Source organism: Micromys minutus, assembly GCF_963924665.1.
Source record: "Micromys minutus genome assembly, chromosome: 24".
In the NCBI taxonomy this organism is placed as follows: Eukaryota; Metazoa; Chordata; class Mammalia; order Rodentia; family Muridae; genus Micromys; species Micromys minutus.
The window spans coordinates 31,794,386-31,815,423 of record NC_137959.1 but is presented as its reverse complement, the minus strand read 5'-3'; the positions used below and the strand labels follow the sequence as shown (position 1 = coordinate 31,815,423).

Genomic DNA, 21,038 nt, shown 5'->3' with positions numbered 1-21,038 from the left:
GTCCATTGAGCTGGTCTTCTGACCTAAACACACACCAGTATAAAGACATCAGAGAGGACTTGTGACTTCTATACCTCCTCATGCACCTTGGGATACATAACTTTGGAATTCATGCTTCCCCAGCTGTGGGCACCTCTTCCACGGATGCTCCCGTACACATTCGCAGAAATCTCGTAACAGACAAGGTCTTTTGCTCATATTTTTTTTAATGTATCACAATGAGCAGGAAACATACTTGATGAAATATTTTCAAAGGAGTATATTCAATTACCATCTACAATCAACTTAACTATGACAACAAAGTTTTTTTGTGACAAATTTCTTTTTCAGTTTGAGAGTCCCTTGCGGTTCTGTTAGTCTCCGTGTATTTTGGTACAGTTCGAGATCAGCGCTGTTACAGTAACAAAAAAGCTAACAAGACTACATTATAGAAAAACACCAAGAACATCATTTTTGGTTTCACTTGCTCTATTTTTTTTGTTTTTTGTTTTTTTGTTGTTTTTGTTTGTTTTTTTTATTTTTTTATGTTGTTGTTTTTTTTGTTTTTGTTTTTTTTGTTTTTGTACATTGCAAAGGCTGTTCATATACCTCTTTACCTCAGGGTCACGTTCATTTATGCTTTCTTTCCTACCCGAACTTGCCCCCCTCCCCCCTGAAGAAAGTAAACAAAACAAAACAAACCTAGTCAAAGCTTTGTTTCACAGTGGGCAGTATCTCAGCGCCAACAAACAACCAACTCAGTTTTATGCTTCTATTTAAAATGTTTTAATTTAATTTATTATTTAAAAAAAATATATGTCCATGAACATCAAGTGCACTGGCTTGGGTCACTGCCTCTGTCCTGCAACTTCCTGCCGTGCCTGATAAACTCAGGTTTCAACACGCGCCGCCTGTTTTACTTCCTTTCAATTGTGTAAAACTCGGGCCACATTCATCTTTTTAAATAGATTTTAATTAAAAAAAAAAAAAAAAAAAAAAAAAAAAAACTTCCTAGATGCAGTGAGTGAGTGAGTGAGTGAGTGTGTGTATGTTTGTGTGTGTTGAGTTTTCTTAGGGAGGGATACAGAAAGGAAGGATGCATGAAGTACTCCAATCCTGACAGGTACCAAACAGTGTCTAGCACCGATCCTCATCACGAAGGAACTAAAGGGGCAAAATTTGTCCAATAACTTAAAAAAAAAAAAGAAAGAAAGAAAGAGAAAAAGAGAAGTGCCAATAGAAGTTAAGAACTGATTTCAAAAGTGAGTTGAGATACTCAACGCCTCACTCCACCAGCAGGCAGGAGTAAACTCCCCGAGTGAGGTCAGTCTAAACTGAGCACGGTAGGAATTTTATGCCTTTCGAACTGCTACAGATCACAGCCACCTGTCTGCCTTCTGGTTGTCACCATCGCTGACTGCTTTGCTCTTTCTGGGTTAGTGCTGAGAATTTCTTCTTTGATGAACATGTATGTGTGTGGATGGGTGGGCGGGTGTTGTGGTTGTAGAGGGAGGGGCTTCAGCAACCCCACGCCTCCTTTGAGGAATGGCTAAGCCATTCTCCCCAACCTTACCTTATTGTTGCCAAAACACACTCACAGGTCAAGGCGTGGCACCGCGAAACACTGACAGTCACTGTGTGAGGATGATTGTAGCTCAAATTAGAACAAAACCATTGGGGAAGGGCTGACAGGGTTACAAAGAAACGTGAGGTTGGGGGGTGGGGAGGGTAGAAATTGCACTATTAACAAGCAATATCATTTTAAACAACAGTTTTCAGAGAAGACCTAGCAGAATTTGACAGGTAAAGCTAGTGTTAAATTGTTAATTGGTATCACACAGAGAACCAAAAACAAACATTTTCCTTCTATAGATACAGACACAGTAACATACAACAGTTAAATGGCAAAAAATATATATATATATTTCATAGAGTTACAAACAAGTTAAAATAATGGATAACAAAAAAAAACTGTACAACTTTAAAATTTAAAAGTGTTCATCTCAAAACACAGGGAGAAATACAAGAATTCTTGTTAAAAGGAAATAGGTATTTAAAACAGTAAGTGTTTTGTGTACTCGTTTTCTGACACCTTATGCTACAACTGGATACGGATATGAATAGTTAAGATGGTATTCTTTTAAGTATTTCTACTTTTAAAAAATTAAAAAGGAATTTGCACTGTGCATCAGCCTAGTTAGAAATATGTACAACAGTTCAGGATCTACTCTTTAACTAAAAACAAATTCATAAAAATAGTCCCGGCTTAAAAAAAAAAAAAGGAAAGAAAAATGAAAAATTTCAGATCTTGGAATGCTCCAGTCTTTTGCAAAGTCGATGAATGGCTTCAGCACTGGGGGAGAAGCCCAGAAGGTGGCCAACAGAACCTGGATTCACAGTCTTCAAAGTTCCCTTTGAAACAGAAGGAAGAGGGGGGGAGGAGCACTTCACACTTTGGGGACAAGGGAGACTGTGTCTATTGGTGTTTGGCTATGGAAGTGAGGCAGCAAAGCATCTACTTGTCTTCAAAACTTATGTTTTAGCAGCACGGAGTTTTCCTTTCAATGTTTAGACTGTAAGATGGCCAGGGATGTGTGTTGAATCCTGCCTGTTGTCACAGGACTATGAACATTAACATAAACATGTGCCTCACGCACATGCTTCCTTTCCCGATCTCTGTACGTTGCTATCTGTTTTGTTGGCTGCACTCTGGATCACTTGCCGCTCAAACTGCCTAACAGAAAGACAAAACTTTGAAGTAAAACAAAACAAAACAAAAAACGTGTCTTTTGGTATCTGGAACTTATTAACAACTGCCTCTCTGCTTACAGAAGCAGCGCCTAACAACCCGGGAACTGTTTTGTGTGACTCTTTCTTTTATTAAACTAAGTCTTGTTTGTTTAAATCAGAAACAAATTCTCAAGTAACTAGAACCCTTTCCCTTTTTTCCTGCATCAGCAGTGAAAGGGTGTATCTTTGGATTTTTTTTTTTAAAGCATGAAATTTCTTTTTTTTTTTTTTCTGAGAGAGGAAAGAAAAGACACAAACACAAAAAACAAAACCAAATTAATAGCCAAAAACTTTTTAGAAAGAAAAAGCACACAGCCCCAATTACACAAACTGAAACAAATGTTTTAGTTCAAAAAAAGAATATTTGAAGTGTCCACAGACCAAGGATACAGAGAGAGAGAGAGAGAGAGAGAGAGAGAGAGAGAGAGAGAGAGAGAGAGAGAGAGAGAGAGAAGAAAGAAAAAGGAGAAATAAGAAATGCTCAGGGCTAGCAGACACAGGTAACTAGAATTAAATGTCTTTCAAAAGTCTCAACTCCCCAACAAAAATAATCCATGAGAATCCTGATGATCCCCCAGAATCCTCTGAAATCCTTTCTTTAGGTTTATAAAATAATTCTGCAGCCACCTTCCAAGAAATAAAGGTGGGAAATAGGAGGGTGGGAGCTGGGGGTGGAGAGAGACCAAGCTGAATTAAGGGGACAAAGGGAAGAGAAGCTGGGGTGAAGTAACACACTGCAGTCTATCCACTAGGGATGAACAAGACAACATCAAATGAGGAGCTGTCGCTGGACCACACAAAAGCTAAATGTACAGAGGGTTTAAGTCTACCATCCTGCTTCGGCTCATTCCCAATGAAGCAATCTACTTAACACCAAAAATGGTCATACTACCATAAATACACAAAGTCAGTTTTTAAAACTTCTTTTTCTTTTTAAGCTACAAGTCCTCAACACTCTTTGCGTGTGTTTTTTTTTTTCCTTCTTCTGAAAGTGGGAGTGCTTAACTTTCCCCTTGAAATTGGTTTCAGCAGAAAAGCTATTCTTAAAAATCCCCAGAAAGCTAAAGGAGTTCACACTGTTTCTCTTGAATACTTTCTGCCCATTTTTTTTAAATTAACAAAACAAAACAAAAACCTTTTTTTTTTTTTCTGGAACAAAAGAGAAAAAGAACATAAAACAATGATTCTGAAAACAGAACGAAGTGTGAGTTTGACCTGAGAATAAAAAGACATTACATCTCTTCTTTTAGCAAGCCATTGGTATCTGAATGCTAAGATAGCAAGAAATTAAAAAACGGTAACAGGGTGGAGTGCTTTCCCATACAGCGCATGCCGGGCTCCTCTGTGCTATCAAGGTGGGGCAGTTCTCAAAGGGCAAATATACAAGGGGTTTAAGCTCCAACAACAATAGGCAGGCCCTGCGGACTTCAGTTTCCAAGACCAATAGTACCTTTAAAAGGACACAATTTAACAGGGTTAGGGTTTGTGTTTTCTTTTTTTAATATTAAAAGAAAAAAAAAAGAGAGAGAGACAAGAATGTAAAATCACCGGCATAGATAGGTATATGGGAAAACAACCCACGCTTTTTCTTTTTTCTTTCCTTTTTTTTTTCTGTTTTTTGTGTTTTTGTTTTTGTTTTTTGTTTTTTTGGTTAGAAGCTTTGGAATTGCAGTTAGTCTATTTTTGAAATCGGTTTGTTATTAATCTTTTTTTTTTATTTAAATTCATTTGTAATTGTTCATCTTCAAAGCTTACAATCTGAAGGTGTCCGTTCCTACACTGGTCAGACCACTGTCCTTGGGGCAGCTGGGGTCTTTGGGACCCTCCACCGGGCTCGCCGGTCCGTCGGACTTTTGGCTGAGATCCGTGTCAGACTCCTCCGAATAGTCGTCTGTTGGCATCGAGGGCTGAACCCCTGAGGTGCTGCATGAACTTGAGGTAACCGTTGAAGATGAGGAGAGAGGAGGAAAAGAAGGGGGCTTCGCGGCCGAAGCCCGGGAGCCCACTGGCGGCCAAGACTTCCTGGAGGCGTGGGGGGAAGCGGACGAGGACGGGGCGGCCGACGGGGGAGGGGGGCTGTCGTTTGAGTGAGCGGCAGACTGCGAGGTAGATGCGGTGCTAGGATCGGGGAAGCAGGCAGAGTGAGGTAATAAACTAGGGTGCTCTTTGGCGTTTCTTGCTGCTCTCGTGATTGTTCTGTGTTTGTGCAAGGCCGACTCGAGATGCTGACTCAGCGCTTCCTCCCCGCAGAGCGCGCTCTCGCACGCCAGGCAGTGGTACGAGCCGCCACCGCCGCCGCCGCCACCACCGCCACCGCCACCGCTACCGGTGGGGACATGAAGCACCATCTCTTGCAGGTTCACCACAGACTGGCCGAAGAAGCAGAGGGACTTCAGGTGGCTCCTCGCCGCCTCCTCGTCGCCGAAGCCCGCCTGGCACTTGCGGCAGACCAACTTGTACTGCACCTTTGGAACAATGAAGGGGTCACAGAGGGAGTCCGCACTTGCACTTTTGCTTTCTGCTTCTGGCTCTTCGGGGGGTTTCGGCAGGAGGGGGGACACCTCACGGGGGACGTTTTTCTGCTCTTCTGGTTTGGGGGATTCTTTGGCAGGGTCTTTGTCTGGGGAAGCAGGCCCCTGGGGGACTGGGGTTTGGCTTGCTTTGGGCTGCTGCTGCTGCTGCTGCACTTTATGTTGTTGCTGCTGCTGTTGCTGTAGTTGCCGCTGTTGTTGCTGCTGCTGCTGCTGTTGCTGCTGCTGAATCGCCTCCTGCAGACTCTGCTGGTATTGCTGGTACTGCTGCAGCAGTGAGCCTGGAGACAACCCCATCAGGGCCTGCGATAGGGCAGGGCTGTAGGGGAACAGGCCTTCCATGCCATACATCGGCTGCAGGTACCCACTCTGCAGGGCGCCCGGGATCTGGGGGGCATAATAAGGAGAAAAGCCCGGTACGAAGTAAGGAAGGAACTGGCTCGTGAGCAATGCTGTGGGGTCTGAAGTCAAGGCGGCCTGCAGGGCCTGCAGCTGAGCAGGGTCCACCGCGTATTCCATGGCGGGCAGTGGGGCTGAGATGGTGGCCGTAGCCGCTGTAGGGGCCTCTCCTTTCTCCTTCTTGGGGACAGGTAGGGGTTCCCCTTTCCCTTTGTGTGCCTTTTCCTTCTCCTTTCCTTTCTCACCATCTTTGTCTTTACGCGGCTGCTGCTGTTGCAGGGGAAGCTGTGGTGTGGGCATCTGCTGGGCTGCTGGCGGTGGCGGAGGCTGCTGTGCCTGAGCCTGCGGCTGCTGGGGTTGTGGGGGCTGCTGAGGGGCCATTGCCATGGTGGTTTGTGCTGGGGTCAGGGAACTCAGCGAGGCTGAGGACGGTTTATTTGGTAATCCAGATGTGGGGAGGCCAGGGGAAGGTACCGTTGTGCTGGGCAGACCCATCAGGTTCGGTTTAGGAGACGTTAAAGCTAAAAAGGATGGAGACAGAGAAATCACAGGTCAGTCTAGGGACGGGTGAAACATAATCTCAAGGCGTTGCACCGTACCTTTGGCACGGTCACAAGGTGTTTAAACCCTAAGAGTCTTCTCAAAACAACCCTGACTCGCGTAAGCCAAACCTCCGGACAAGCATGGCCACAGGATCACACCTAAGGCCGAATCCTAGATGGGCCCCGTGGCCCCATGAACACACACAACAGCTTCTCTATGCACGTTATCATCCTGACCACTGCGGCTGGGTGGAGAAGATGAATGGTAAGAGAGAGACCAACTTATTCAGGGAAAACTGCTCCAGTGCCTTAGGAGTTTTAAGTCTGTGGAGTAAGACTACCATCTCCTTTATCCTCTGTGAAACATCACACAACGAGGCCTATGGGGTGGCAGACTCTCAGGGCGACGGCGCCCTCAGATCCCAGGTTTTCAGAGCCTATCCTAGCTGCTCTTAATTTCTGCTTCCCGGTGACCATGGGTTGTAGTGCCCGGACCATACAAAGTCTAGTTCTATCTACCTTGCTCAGCCCTAATCTATCACTACATGCAAAACATTTACGCACCCCAGGGCCCAAGAGCCTCTTGTCTTCACTGCTGTGTCCCACAAGGTCCTGGAGTCATGGGACTGAGTATCTGTGGGGGTTTGGATATGCTCGGCTCAGGGAGTTGTACCCTTAGAAGGAGTGGCCTTGTTGGAGTAGGTGTGGCCTTACTGGAGAAAGGGCATCCCTTTGGGGGGTGGGCTTTGAGGGCTTTTTTTTCCTAACTGCTTGAAGATGCCAGTCTTCTGGATCAAGATGTAGAACTCTTGGCTCCTTCTCCAGCATTGCATCTGCCTGGACGCTGCCATGCTGCCTGACAGGATGATAACGGACTGAACCTCTGAACCTGTGAGCCAGCCCCCAAGTACATGTTGTCCTTTATAAGAGTTGCCTCGGTCACGGTGTCTCTTCTCGGCAACGGAAACGCTAACTAAGGCAGTACTGCTGCAGATGGATGGAACACCAGGCTCCAGCTGTGAGGAGGCTGGAGTGCCAGGCAGGAGCAGAGCTCACTGGATAATTTAAGAGGGCGCAGAGAGATGGCACCAGAGAAGCAAGACAACGAACCTTGGAACACCTCCGCATCTGCTTCCAGAAAGCTGAAGTAGAGGTTGCCTAGCATGACATTGTCCTCATTGCTGGGGGGGGGGGGCAGCTTTGGAGAAGGAGCGGCTTTGGGGGAGGGGCAAAACTACAACACTCTGAAGCCCAGGTTGCATAAAGACCGCCAGCTTGAATGATACAATGTATCAAAACCTCCACATTAAAGAAAGCAAAGAACAGGGTTGCTGCCAATGGTCATTCCCCGGGAGTGTACACACTAGGAACTGGAGCTAGTTAAGAAGATGTGACTGGCTACTGAGAAAAGTGCAAAGGCTTGCTGGCAAAACTGGCACATGTGAGGCTGAGTTGGAATTAGAAACCCTGAGTTTAGGGCATGACTTCCTATGCGCCGGGAGGCAGTGGGCCGGGCCAGGAGGAATGTCTGTGGCTTTGCCCATGGCTTCATGCTTTCAAGAGAAAGATTCAGGTCAGAAGGCCTTAGACTGAGACTGTGTGTGTTCAACTGATGGGTGACTGAGAGATTCGGACACTAAGGAACACTATGGCACCCCTGCAATTTACCAAGCTCTGCGCTGGCTGCACTTGGCCGAGCAGCTCAATGTGCCCTCACACTGTTGCTGTGACATTGGCTTTCTGATCTGTAAGATCAGAACAGGACCAGGTACTTCATGCCCTCCTGAAACTCAGTTACCGTGGAGTCAGACTGACCTCATGTGGGTTACGGCCGACACACATCAGACGTGTGACCTCTGGTTTACTGGGAGACTTCTTAGAACCTCAGCCTTCTATAGTACAAGATTGTAGGCATGAACTGAACAGCCATGTGAAAAGAGCTTAGCGCCGGGCCCTGGTGTATAGTCACTGCTTCATAACACTGCTTCCTTCTCCTCCATTCCCAATCCAGTGACTCTACAAGCTACAGTAGTTGAGGTGCTGTCTAATGATGAAGACTAGCTTTCTATCCCTAGTCTACTCTAAGCGGTCAGAACCTGGGCGGCACATACACCTGCTGACTGACTGGCTTGTATTGGGTGTTGTGCAAGTACCTATGGCGCTCGGAGGCCTGGGTGGGAACTCTGGCTCCTACCCCTAGCTTGCTGAGTGATCTTGACCCCTCTGGGCCTCAGCTTTCTCTAATGGTTACACCAGACACTGATTCTACTTTTAATGATTGTATTATTATTATTGTGTATGGGGGGTGTTCATGTGCTATAGTGGGTATCTGAAGGCCAAAGGACATCTTTTGGGAATCAGTTCTTGCCTTCTGCACTGTTGAGCCAGGGTCTGCCCAGCTACACTGAGGCTAGCTGGCCCAAAAGCTCCTGGGTGAATCTCCTGTGCCAACTTCTGGTCTAGAATCCTGGATTACAGAGGTGTGCCAGCGCATTGGCGTTTTCATGTGGGTTCTGGGGATGGAAATCAGGTCATCGTGTTTACACTGCAAGTGCATTTAACCAGCGCGCCATCGTGCCGACCCAGAGTCTCCTATTTTCACATCATTATATGGTGGGTCTTCCCACCGATGTCCTGGGCTAAAAGGATAATTCGAGTGTCTGACCGCTTTCCTTGTTTTGCTGGTTTCAGTCTATGTCATGTATTCATTCAAAAAAAAAAACAACCTTCGTCTCAATGCCTTTTCTTGTCCCTGTGGTAAGAAACCGAGAGCCGGAATGCAGTAGCGTCTATTCTGTTACACACCACCAAAAATTGCTATCCTAATTTAACTAGGATTGCTCTAGAAGGCAACGGAAGCCTCAAGCCCTGGAGGATTAGGGTTAAGAGAGACAAGGCTGCAGGGTGAGGGGCTGGTGCGCAGTCAGCACAGACCTTCACAGAGGGGGCAGGAGAAGAAGGTCCAGTTTGAGGAGGACAGCTGGATCCCAGAGAAGATGGGTAAAGACAGTGAGAAACAAGGAAGGAAGGTCAGAACCGTGGGAGACCCAACAAGCAGCAAACATGTGTGTGATGTGCAAGGGTGACAAGGAAGTGTGTGCATTTGTTACTTGTCTCAAAGAGTCAACGTGTTCATGCCCAAACTAAAAACTACGCTACCCAGTACAAGATTCCTGGTCAGTGACTTCTAACAAATTCTCTGTAGACACTCTCAGTGTTCCGAACAGAAGAAAACCCATGGAGGAAGAAGCCCCCAGAGCACACAAGATTGCTTCCTGCTCACAAAAAGGGGGGGGTCTAACTCCAGGCACGGGGGCAAAGGGTTGATTTCAAGAATTCTCTCCAGCCACCGGGCTGCTATGGGGTCCAGTACAGACTTAGCTGGGAAATCCCACTGTCTCCCATTTGTATCAACTACATAGGTGGAATCATGTAACCAGGAGGTTTGACCGGGAATTTCTATGTCAGGTGATTTTTTTTAATAAGATACCATGAAAGTGATTTCCAGACCGTCACAAGTGGGCACTTCCGCGCCTGAACAGCGGAGTGCCAGGTATGTCCTGGCGCCGGCGATACTTGGCTGCATGCGAAGCAACAGACGCTTCAAGCCCTGGAGAGACAAGGCTGTACTGTGAGGGGCTTGTGTGTGTGCTCAGAGTGTTTGAAAGCCATCCCCTAGAACGGGACCCACCTGTGTTGGAAGGGGTAAAGCCCGGCAAAGAGGGGCTGTTGAGGCCGGGGAGTAACACAGGAGGGATGCCCTGGAGCGCTGGATACGTGGTAGGAAGGTTAAGAGTCTGAAGAGGGGCGTTGTCAAACATCCCTTGCTGCTGGGCTGCCAATCCAAGGACCTCATTCGCCTTCTTAATCCGGTCCAGCTCTTGCTGAGCCATCAACTGGCGTACAGTGGCTGGGTCAAAATATTCTTTCTCCTTGTCCAGCTGGCTTCCAATGGTGTCCTTAACTTTGGAGATATGCTGTTGGGAAAAGATATGGTCACGTACAGACAGCCTGGCACTGTACTTGATGCCACACAAAGTGCACTCTGTTTTGGGTCCCTCGTAACTCGTTTGGTTTATACCAAAATGCTTGGCCATGCTTAACTTGGACTTCTTTTCTTTTGCCCGGGCATTCTGGAACCAGACCTGAACAACTCTCTTTGGCAGTCCAATATCATTGCCCAGGACCTCACACTCTAGCATGGTGGGTGTCCTGTAGTCATTAAAGCAGGACTTGAGAACCTTCAGCTGCAGATTAGTCATCTGAGTGCGAAACCGTTTCTGCCCGGGTCGATCCCCGTTGTCACCAGATTTACCTGCAGACCCGCTTGCCCCGGGACTCGGGGAGCAGGGGTCCGCGAGGCTTGAGGTTTCGCTGTAGTCCACTGTGCCCTCGTTGTCATATTCCTTGCTATAAAAGCTTGGGGCCGGGCTGACCAGACCAGATGACAACCGGTCTTCGTACTCGGACATGGCCATCATGGCTGCTTTGGTCAACCCCTCGTTCGGCACAGAAGATTTGGTTTCGGTCGCTATTCCGGTCGCGCTGTCGTTGTCAGCGTTGCCCTCGTCCCCCGTCGTGGTGTCTGTGATCGCAGTGTTGACAGAGGAGCAGTCGTCGTTGTCCAGCTTCGTTTGGTCAAAGTTCAGGTTCACCGAGGACATGGAGGGGCTTTCAAAGTCTTCCATCCCTTCCACCTTGATGGAGGAGGGGCTGAGAAGAGTTCTGGGGGACAGCTCCATGGTTTTGCTCACAGGCGAGAGGGGCACACCCTGGCCATCACTGCTGCTCGGGGGAAGGTGGGAAAAGCTAGTTCCGTCAAAAATATCTCCCTTCATCTGGAGTCCCCCATCACAGTCTAAGAGCATGGCAGACAGAGTCAGGTTGTAGCCGGCTCTCTTGGCTTCATGCCAGTGCCGAGACCGGATGTGAGCCTCGAGGGCTGTCTTGGCTTTGAAGAGTGCTCTGCAAAAAGGGCATCTCCTGTGGGCCTGCGCCGGGCCCACCGCCCGGAACTGACCTTTCCTTTCCCGAGCTCGGGTGTTCTGAAACCACACCTGGACCACGCGCTTCTTCAAGCCCACCTCGTGCGCGATGTGATCCAGCATCTTTCGAGTTGGGTTGGAGTCCAGCAGATACTTCTGGTAGAGAATTTCCAGCTGTTCTGGGGTAATGGTCGTCCTCAAACGCTTGTCCCTCTGAGGCTCTTCTCCCGTCCCGCTGTCGTTCTCCCCAGGGCTCGCGCTGGCCTTTTCCTCCAGCTTCCTCTTGAGCGTGTTCATCGTTGAGGTGGGCGTCGAAGGGGAAGTGGCTGAGCTCGCTGGGATCTGAGGGATGGCCCCCGAGAGCAGCTGGCTGGCCAGGAGTGGGTTACTGGGATCAAACAGCATGAAAGGCATATCCAGCGACCTGTCCAAAAACTGGGGGTGGATGAACTGGTTCTGGGCACTCAGGAAGTGGAGCTGCTGGTGCTCTTGCCAGTGCTCAAAGGACGGGAACGCCAGCTTGCACTGGTCACACTGATAGGGGATTAGCTGAGGAGGTAGGTTTGCCAGCTGTTGAGGGGTGGACGTGTGGAGGGGCTTGAGAGGCAGATGGGAGAGCTGAGAGGGACTGGGGCTTGACTGGGGGAGGGGGCACTGCGGAGGGGGCGCTTGAGGAGGAGGCTGTGGTAAGGAGGGGGCAGCCAGTTGTGGGAGCTTGGGCTGGGGCGCGTTTGTCTTCTGCTCCGGCTGCTCTTGCTGCTGCACCTCTGGCTTTGGCTGTCCTTGCTTCTCTTGGGTTTGGTTTGGCTGTCCACTGGGAGGGTCGGCCTGCTTTGGCTTCTCGTCACTCGCCTCCGCTTTCGAGTTGAAGGCGGCTAGTTCGTCAGTCTCCGCTGTGAGCTGCAAGAAGGCGGAGGGCGCGGTACTGGCCGACGGTGCTGGGGTGCTGTAAGCCTGCGAGGGCATAGGGGTGCTGCAAGAGGAGCTGGTAGGGGTGAGGATCTCCATTGCATCCATGGAGTCCTCGTTTTGGCTGTCGTCCTGCCCCTCCTCATCCTCATCCTTGTAGCACAGCTTCTTCTGGTGTTTGATGAGGTCAAAGATGCGCTGAAACACGAGGCTGCACTTCTTGCACTGGTAATTCAAGTTGCTCGTTCGAATGTACCTGTCGTTGGTAAGCTCACGCCGCTCCCCGTCTTTGCCCTCTCCCTGATTCTCGTAATTCTTCCGGGCCTTCTGTCGGGCGTTTTGAAACCACACCACTATGACGCGGGTTGGAAGGTTCAGTAAATTAGAAAGCTGCTCAAATTCATCGTCCTTTGGATAAGCGTTGGCGTCAAAGAAGTCCTGCAGGACTCGGAGCTGGTAGTCGGTAAACCTTGTTCTAGAGGACCGCTTGCTTCCCCAGTACTCCTGCTTCTGGGGTTCCGGGGAAGGGGGCCGGGAGTCGATCTTGAGTTCCTCCAGACTGGTGATGGGTGGGTTGCTGAAGTTGTACGGGGAGTCCTTGTTCCGTTGGCGCTCCTTGAACAGAGTGTTTCTGAACCAGTGCTTGATCACTTTCTGGGGCAGGCCCGACTTGTCCGCCATCTCTTTGATCTGCTCCTCACTGGGCGAGTTGTTGATGTCGAAGTACTGCCGGAGCACTCGGAGCTGGTCGTCTGTGATCCTGGTGCGAGGCCTCTTGTTCTGTTGCTGGAGCAGGGTGGGGTTGAGCTGGTGTTGGTACAGCTGGGCCAGATCGGCAGGCAGCGGCTCCACGGGGCCGAGCTGAGGGGGCAGCTGAGCGGGCAGAGTCTGCAGCGGCATCGTCTGCATCATCAGTGGCGAGAAGATGGGCAGCTCCATTGGCATGGAGAGCTGGGTGAGAGGCACGGCGGGTTGGGCGGGGGCGATGGTAGGCGAAGTGATGGGTGGAGCCGACGCCGGGATGGCTGGCGTGGAGGCTGGCTGGGGGGGTGCCGCAGGAAGCGGAGGCGGGGGTGGCGGAGGGGGAGGCGGGGGCGGCTCCGGGGTCTGGGGCCTCAGGGGATACAGTTTATCGTAGTGCTCTCTGTATTGCTTGGCAAACCTCTCCAGCTGTTTGAAGGGGAAATAGTTCTGATGTACATGCTCTTGATGGCTCTTTAGAATCAGGATGTTGGAGAAGAGCTTGCCGCAAGAGTCGCACTCGAGCTTCTCCGGGCTTTCGCCGCCTTGTTCCGTCTTCCCGTTCTTCTTCTGTGCCTTCTGCTTGTTCTCGTTATACTGAATGACCAGCTCAAAGCCAAAGTTCTCCAGCAAGGCCTTGGTAGCATTTCCTCTGGCATCTGAAGCAATGCGTGGAGGAAGCATAGAGCCCTCAGAACCACCCCCTGGTGCCAGCTCTTTCTTCTCCTTGGCCTTCAAGGCATCTGGCAGGGACTCCTTTGGTCCTGTGTTGCCCTCTGTCCCCTCTGGCCCTTCCCTCTCTCGCTGGCTTTCCTTATCCTTTTCTTTGAGGACCACTTTGTTTTTCTTTTCCGGGTGCTGGCTTGGCTGAAGGAGGGCTGAGTGACCCTGGGACAGAGAGAGCTGACTCTGCTGCTGCTGCTGCAGTATCTGTGGGTGGCTCTGCTGCGGGATCTGGACCTGAGCCTTCAGATCTTCCAGCATGCCTGGGCCTGTCCCAGTCAGCGCCAGTGCCCCACTGGTCACAGGCAAGCTCACCTCAGGGTTGAGCTGGAACTCTGCGCTGGGGATGTAAAAGGGGAAGAGCAGATGCTGCTGCTGCTGCAGTTGCAGCAAAGTCTCTGTGGTCATGGGAAAGTGAGGAAGGAGCGTGGGGTTGAACAGCTGAGACTGTATCAGGGCAGCCTGCTGCTGCAACTCCTGCTGCAGGTGTGCCTGGACTTGAGCCTGAGCCTGGGCGAGTGTCTGGGCCTGCTGCTGCTGCTGCTGCTGCTGCTGCTGCTGCCTGGATGCGATCATATCCGCTAACTTCTTCCGGTTGGCCTCCTTGGGCTCTGCCGGGGAAGAGATGTTGGCACTGAGGGGATTGCCCAGAGGAGGCATCACCACGCTCTCGGGGGGCACCTGGTTCAGCGCGTTTACGCTCGGCGCCATGGCGGCGCTGCTTGGATTGGCGGTGGTAAAGGTGTTGTTGGCCCCACTGCTGCCCACGGGACTTGGGGTAGAGGAGCTGAGGGAAACCCCGCCGCTGTTGCCAGTCCCGTTGCTGCTCCCACTTGCTGCTTCCAGCTTGGCTGCCCGGGCCTTGGTCTGGTGCAGCACGGACCTCATGTGGATCTCCAGCGTGGAACTCTGGCTGTACGCCACATTGCAAGTGTTACACTTGAACGGCTTGTTGTCCGGGCTGCTGGTGGGCTCCGGCTGGCCGGTCGCCGATTCCTGAAGGGCTCTCTTCAGCTTGTGCAGGTGCGAGACCGAGTTGTAGTGCACCAGCAGGATGTTCTTTTGAGTGAAGGATTCCTTGCAGACGGTACACTTGTAAGGGCGGGAAGGATCCAGAAACTTCTCCATAGTGAAGTTGGGGCCTTTCCTGAAAGGCAGAGCTCGCTTTGGCTCGGAGCCTGAATCCTCCTGTATCGACCCGGAGTCGCTGCCTGTCGGGCTCTGCTTATCTTCCAGGTCGCTCTCTTCCTCCTTGTCCTCCTCGACAATGATGGTGTGGTCTTCCGCCAGGGCGGGGTCCCCCATTGCCAGGAGGTCCCCGTTGGCCAGAAGCCCCCCGTAAAGCTGCTGAATGTCAGCCTCGCTCAGCTCCAGATGACTCGTCTCGAGGTGTTTCTTCAGGGCCTGGAAAGTCCGGAAGCTGCGCTGACAGAGGCAGCACATGGTGGCGGCTCGGATCACGTGGTACTGAGAGTGCAGCTGCAGCTTTTCCACGGTCTTGAAAGCCAGGCTGCACTGGTTGCAGCGGTACTTGTACACGTGACGGTCGGACACGGGCAGCTGGGGCCTCTTGGCGTGCACCTCGTTGAAATGGGTCTGCAGGGTGGCGGAGGTTTTGAAGACCTGGTTGCACCCCTTCTTCCAGCAGAGGAAGCCTGAGTCTTCTCTCACACAGCTGGGGTCCGCAGAAGAGGGCTTGAGATCGGCGCTGTGCTCCATGCTTGCAGGTGGCAAGATGTTCTTTCCCAGGTCCTCTGAAGTTTCTGGGAAACAAACAAACAAACACATCAAGTCCAGAGACAAAGAAGGCTTTGTTTCCAGGGTGGTACCCAGAGTCGGTTACCTAGCCCAGCTTTATGGCTACGGGAATCATCCAACCGTGTGCCAGGGTCTCTCCCCGGGGCCAGTAGAATACACACATAAACAAGGTTCACAAGAACAGATGGATAGGAAGAAGGCTATTCATAGGCCCAATTCATAACACGCCTGTGTCATAGCATAGACCCAACAGTCTTCAAAACGGTATTGAATTCTGAAGCCTCAGCCTCTCAAGAGGTAATCTGATGGTTACTGATCTTAATGGTACCCTTTATGCTCACAAAAATTTAGCACATCAGATCTGTTGTCAGGGACATCTGCACTAATGCTGTCCTAAGTTGTGAGGATGTTCTACATTTCGGGATTCTTAAAAGCATTTAGTTTGATGCTTAATGTGACCCCCCCCCCAGGGTCTTTGCTCATGCTAGAGGGAAAGCTAATAAATTATCAAACTGCATTACTTTAAGGGAGGGGGGAGTTTATCATGTACATAAATAACCTGGTTCTTAAGACTTTGGAGAGCTATGGACCACTTAGCGTGGAGACCTAAGAGTCATTCCACAACAGGAACAACAGACTTTACAACTGTTATGTTTAAACGGGGCGGTTCCAGAAGACTCCACAGGTTCTCTGCAGAGGCAGCAAGAGAGACAGCTAAGCGATCTTACCACTTTTGAATGGCAAGTCTGGAGCAACCTAGTCCTTGACCGGGTGCTTCATGGGGACATGCATCCCCAAACTGGGCACAAGATACTAACTGCGACCTCTGGTGATGAAATACCTCAGCACGAATTCGTCGTGTGTCGGTTTGGAGGAATTAAGATTAGTGATACTGACCAGGTTGCTTTCCCGCCTCTTCCAGATTGGAATTCCCATCTCGGTCCGGAACGGCTGCGGGGAGGAACATGCTACTGGGCATCACCATCTCAGGCGCGGTCACCTGAGGAGACAGAGGCGGAGAAACGAGAGTCAGGTCGTGGAGGAAACAGACACAAAATAGGAAAGGTTTAAGAAGTATTTAATAAGCAAAATTAGCCTTCACCAGTGCAAGAGCGGGAGGTGTCACTTTGCACAGCTCGGTGAAGATTCATGTTTATTAGACAAAGCTCACATCAGTCAAAAGTGTTTCTACGGTTACATTCTGGACATAATTAGCAGTGCACACTTGAAGAATAATCTTATTATTAATATTTTTCTTTTATGCAGAATTTTGACTTTGATCACTGACAATGTTTTGTCATGGGCTGTGAAACTTCTTGTGCAACCAATTAGGTAGATAAGTTGAAAGGCCCACCTTAAGCTGCCGCAAACATAATAAGGGCCCTAATTAAATCATACCTAGTAAAGTACGTGGTAATCTTGAAGCAGGGAGCATTGTAGCGCTGTTTTCAAAATGTATTCAGGCGAGAAGAGGAGGGGAGTGAAGGTAAGAGGTAGAGGGGAGAACAAAGGAAGGCTAAGGACGGGTACACACTGTAACCCTTTACAAGCTGACATCAAGCACCAACAAGCAGGTTTTGTAACACACGTTAAGTCAGAGTTTCGTCTAGAGCCCTTTTGCACAAGGCACACAGCATCAGAGTGAGCATGTGCCCAGCATCCTAGCAATCCGCCTAATTCTGCACCGCATTCGACAGCAGGGCCCCATCCCTGACCCCGAGACTGGGCTGTTAGCCCCTAATGGAGCATTTCCATAATTAGCCCTGAGATCTAAGCAGCTACATTTTAGGTCAGATCCTCAGACTGTCCTCTCTGCCTCCCTGCTGTGTGGCCAGAAGCTAGTCCCCATCACAGGCTCTCCCATATGTGTGACAATGACAGGTAACAGGAGCCTTCAGGGTGAGGAACAAGGGCTCTCCATGGAAAGAGCAAGAGCCTCACTAAGCCACAAGTGCAACTCACCAGTGGCCACATCCTTTAAAAAGGCAGATCGTCTACCTCATCTGGGAGGGGTCATGCTAACTAAGACATAGGTGGTGTTGGAGGGCGAAATGGGGTGCAGACACGATCATGTCTCATTGTATATGCTTGTGACATTCTAGAAACTAAAGGGGTGGGCTAGGGGGAGGACAGCAATCTCCTTTGCCTGCAACGAGGCAGGACAATTTGGCAGTGTTGACAATCCCACACGAAGTAGAAACTATCTTTAATTTGACAACTTCTGGAGAGGTTCGGGAGGTGGCACAGGGCCCAGGCCCACCTGGGCCCCGCTGGGCCAATCAGACGAAACTTTACTGCAAGACTCATCTGGATTAGAGTTCTGTACAAACTGAACGTTTTAAAAACATTTTTAAGATTGTGAGATCCATCCTAGCCTTTCTCAAATAGCTGCCAGCAGGTCCGCTGTGTCACTGACAGACTCAACAAGTAGGAGAAACCCAAACAACCAAAAATAAGAGGTCATATTTAGGTGCGAGATGGGTGTTTGATTCAGGTCCAGAAGCCAACAGGCACAAAACTTGAACAGCGGGCGCTACAGAGAAGGGTCCCGAGGAGAAGGCCCATTGTGCCAGGCAGAGCAGGTATGTAGCAGGTGAGTGGGAAAGGCGTGTGCCCGCTCCCAAACAGCTACCCCGCTGCACACACAGAGCCTGTGACAGCTGCTTCAAGAGTTGGCTAGCTGCTGACTCGCCCAGAACGGAGCGGAGACTGCCAAACTTGGTCTATTTTCTTTTTAATAGAAAGCATTTCTGACCAGTGTGGTCCGGGAGTCCAGCGGGAATCCAAGAAGTGAAAGGTCACCGATTAATTTATAGTCTTCAGCCGAGGGAAAGCAAGAGGCTGGGAGTAAGAGGGGGAGAAAGAGAAGGAAAATAAAAAGAACCCCCCCCACACACACACCTTTTTTTTTTTTCTCAGTTGTAGCTGCAGGATCAGTCCTTTTTGGGATCTTTAGGAATTATGAAAAATGAATCATGAGAAATTAAAAAAAAAAGCCCTACAGAGTAAAAAAGAATAAAATTATCTCTCACCTCAGCCATGCATCGTTATAGAAAACCGTGGGCTTTTTCTAAGCATTACAGTAAGGCAGACATCCCTCCAAGAGGCTCAGTACGGCGGATCAGTAATTGTTTTCATACACTTTAATTAGAAAAACTCAGATGGCTATGAATAATAATGGAAAAGAGAGACTTTTGCACTTGAAAGGTTGAAGTCAATCAAGTGTGAATGACGGCAAAAAAAGGGGAGGGAAAAAAAGACACCAATTCATCAGCCCTCTGTTGTCTCGCTGCGACTTTAATCATAATTCCTGATTGGGATTCAAGAAGGCAGTAAGCAGCGGTTCTTTGTCTGCCTTCACCTTCCATCAATTAACTCTCCCCAAAATATAATCATCAACCTCACATGCTCCTCTGCATCTTAATCTGGCCTCGGAACCCGGAACTCCTGCCCCATGTGTTTTTCAGGAGGGACTTTTATCTATGTGCTCCGGCCCTGGCTATACTATGCCTGGCCTATCCCGGAGAGCAAGGAGAGAGGTGGCATGTAAGATTTAACAAGCAAGAAATCCCCAGGAGGCAAAGGGAAGGGTCTAGGAAACCTAGGGGGGATCTATGCGTGCTTGCGTCTATACCACACAGTTGATGGGGAAGATGCTTCACTGTGTAGACCTACCAGTGGGTTCCCAGATAATACTATCTCTAGGCCTGTGTCCCTTCTCCTCCTACCAGGATCCAGAGCCTTGTGAGCTAAGCTTCTTCCTGGAGGATGGGAAATGTAACCGTGCTAACAACTCTCAGGTGGGCCCTGCTCATTGAGGAGGGGGTACAGAGGGAGGGATCCTTCAGTGCCTGCCTTGGTTTCCAAAATTCTATTTGGTTCCTGGACTGTGTGGAAAGGTCAGCATGTCACCTAGAGTGAGCCTAGCTCATCACTCAACTGTGCTGGGTAAAGATCTGAAAAGGTTTTCCTTTCCAGCAAGGGCATCAAAGCACAGGGTGGAGAGGGGGTCAAACCATGGCCCAGTCACGGCCATTCTAAGTATGACCAGACCTCTGAGATCCTCAAAGAACTGCATCCCACTGCCGACTTTTCTGCAGGTAACAGGTAAGCATAGCTTAGCTTGCTTTCTCCCACTCCTCCTTCTCCTCAGATGCCTGCCAGATGCCCTGACCCCTCACCTCCAACTATGACCAGTATAAAATCAGCTCAGATACCTACACACATATGAACTGCTTTTTCTGAGATATGGTTTAAATGAGAAATGTTCCTCATGAGTAGACGTATTCTGGATATAGTAACCTAGGCTGGCATCTGTGTTCCCTTAGGGTTTGTATAACATTAGTTCAGGATCTTCTAGCTTTCATAGACTCTGTTGAAAAGTCTGGTGTAATTCTGATTGGTCTGCCTTTATATGTTACCTGTCCCTTTTCCCTTACTGCTTTTGGTATCATTTCTTGTTTTATTTGTTGGAAAGAATTTATTTTTCTGGTCCAATCTATTTGGGGTTCTGTAGACTTCTTGTATGTTCGTGGTCCTCTTTTTCTTTAGGTTAGGGGAAACATAAAAAATGCAGAAATCACCTAAAGAGCTACAGGAAAGCACAACCAAACAGGTGAAGGAATTGAAAGCAGAAATAGAAACAATCAAAAGGAGACAACCCTGAAGATGGAAAACCTAGGAAAGACACTGGGAGTCATAGACATGAGCATCACCAACAGAATACAAGAGATGGAAGAGAGAGTCTCAGGGGCAGAAGATACCATAGAAAACATTGACACAACAGTCAGAGAAAATGCAAAAATCGAAAAGCTCCTAACCCAAAACATCCAGGAAATCCAGGACACAATGAGAAGACCAGACCTAAGGCTAATAGGTGTAGAAGAGAGCGAAGATTCCCAACTAAAAGGCCCAGTAAATATCTTCAACAAAATTATAGAGTAGATGTATTCTAACACTTGGTCTCTAGGTGGTCAATACTGTTTGGAGACTGAGAAGGTGTAGCCTTGCTAGGTGTGATGGTTTGTTTACGCTTGGCCCAGGGAGTGGCACTATTAGAAGGTGTGGCCCTGTTGGAGTGGGTGTGGGCTTTAAGACCCTCATCCTAACTTTGTGGAAGCCAATATCTGCTAATAACCTTTAGATGAAGATGCCATACTCTCAGCTCCTGCACCATGCCTGCCTAGATGCTGCCATGCTCCCACCATGATGAACTTCTAAGCCAGCTCCAATTAAATGCTGTCCGTGTAAGAGAGACCTTGGTCATGGTGTCTGTTCACAGCAGTAAAACCCTAACTGAGACACTGGGAGAAGTATGTCACGAGGGGCAGGCTTTGAGGATATTCACTTTATCCTACTTTTAGTTCATATTCTGTTTCATGCCTGCATGATAGAGATGTGCTCTCTGCTGCCCTGCCAGGGTGGACTCTCCACCCTCTGGAACTGTAAGTCAGAATAAACTCTCCTTCCATAACTTGCTCTTGGTCCTGGTGTTTATAATCACAGCAAGAGGAAACCACAATACCTGCATGTCTATAAACACCAACATGTTAAGCTGCATCTCTTGTCCAGGAATATTTAAGTAGACTTGACACTAAGACAGAGTTCTTCTGGTTAAAACAAAGCAAAACAACCCCCCCCCCCAAAAAAAGAAAACCCCAAATCAGCTAAATAGAGCCATG

At 49.2% G+C, this 21,038-nt stretch overlaps 1 protein-coding gene across 1 annotated transcript in view; it reads right to left on the bottom strand.

Moving 5' to 3' along the window:
* Nucleotides 1-218: 218 nt before the first annotated feature.
* The window catches only part of ZFHX3 (zinc finger homeobox 3), a 234,879-nt gene continuing 214,059 nt past the window's right edge, over nt 219-21,038 (bottom strand). Inside the window, exons 8-10 of the mRNA XM_080937029.1 lie at nt 16,255-16,357; nt 9,933-15,362; nt 219-6,220 (exon numbers count right to left, since the gene is read on the bottom strand). Of these exons, the coding sequence (XP_080793155.1) occupies nt 4,521-6,220; nt 9,933-15,362; nt 16,255-16,357 (7,233 nt within the window). The 3' untranslated portion in view covers nt 219-4,520. The remainder of the gene's footprint in view (nt 6,221-9,932; nt 15,363-16,254; nt 16,358-21,038) is intronic.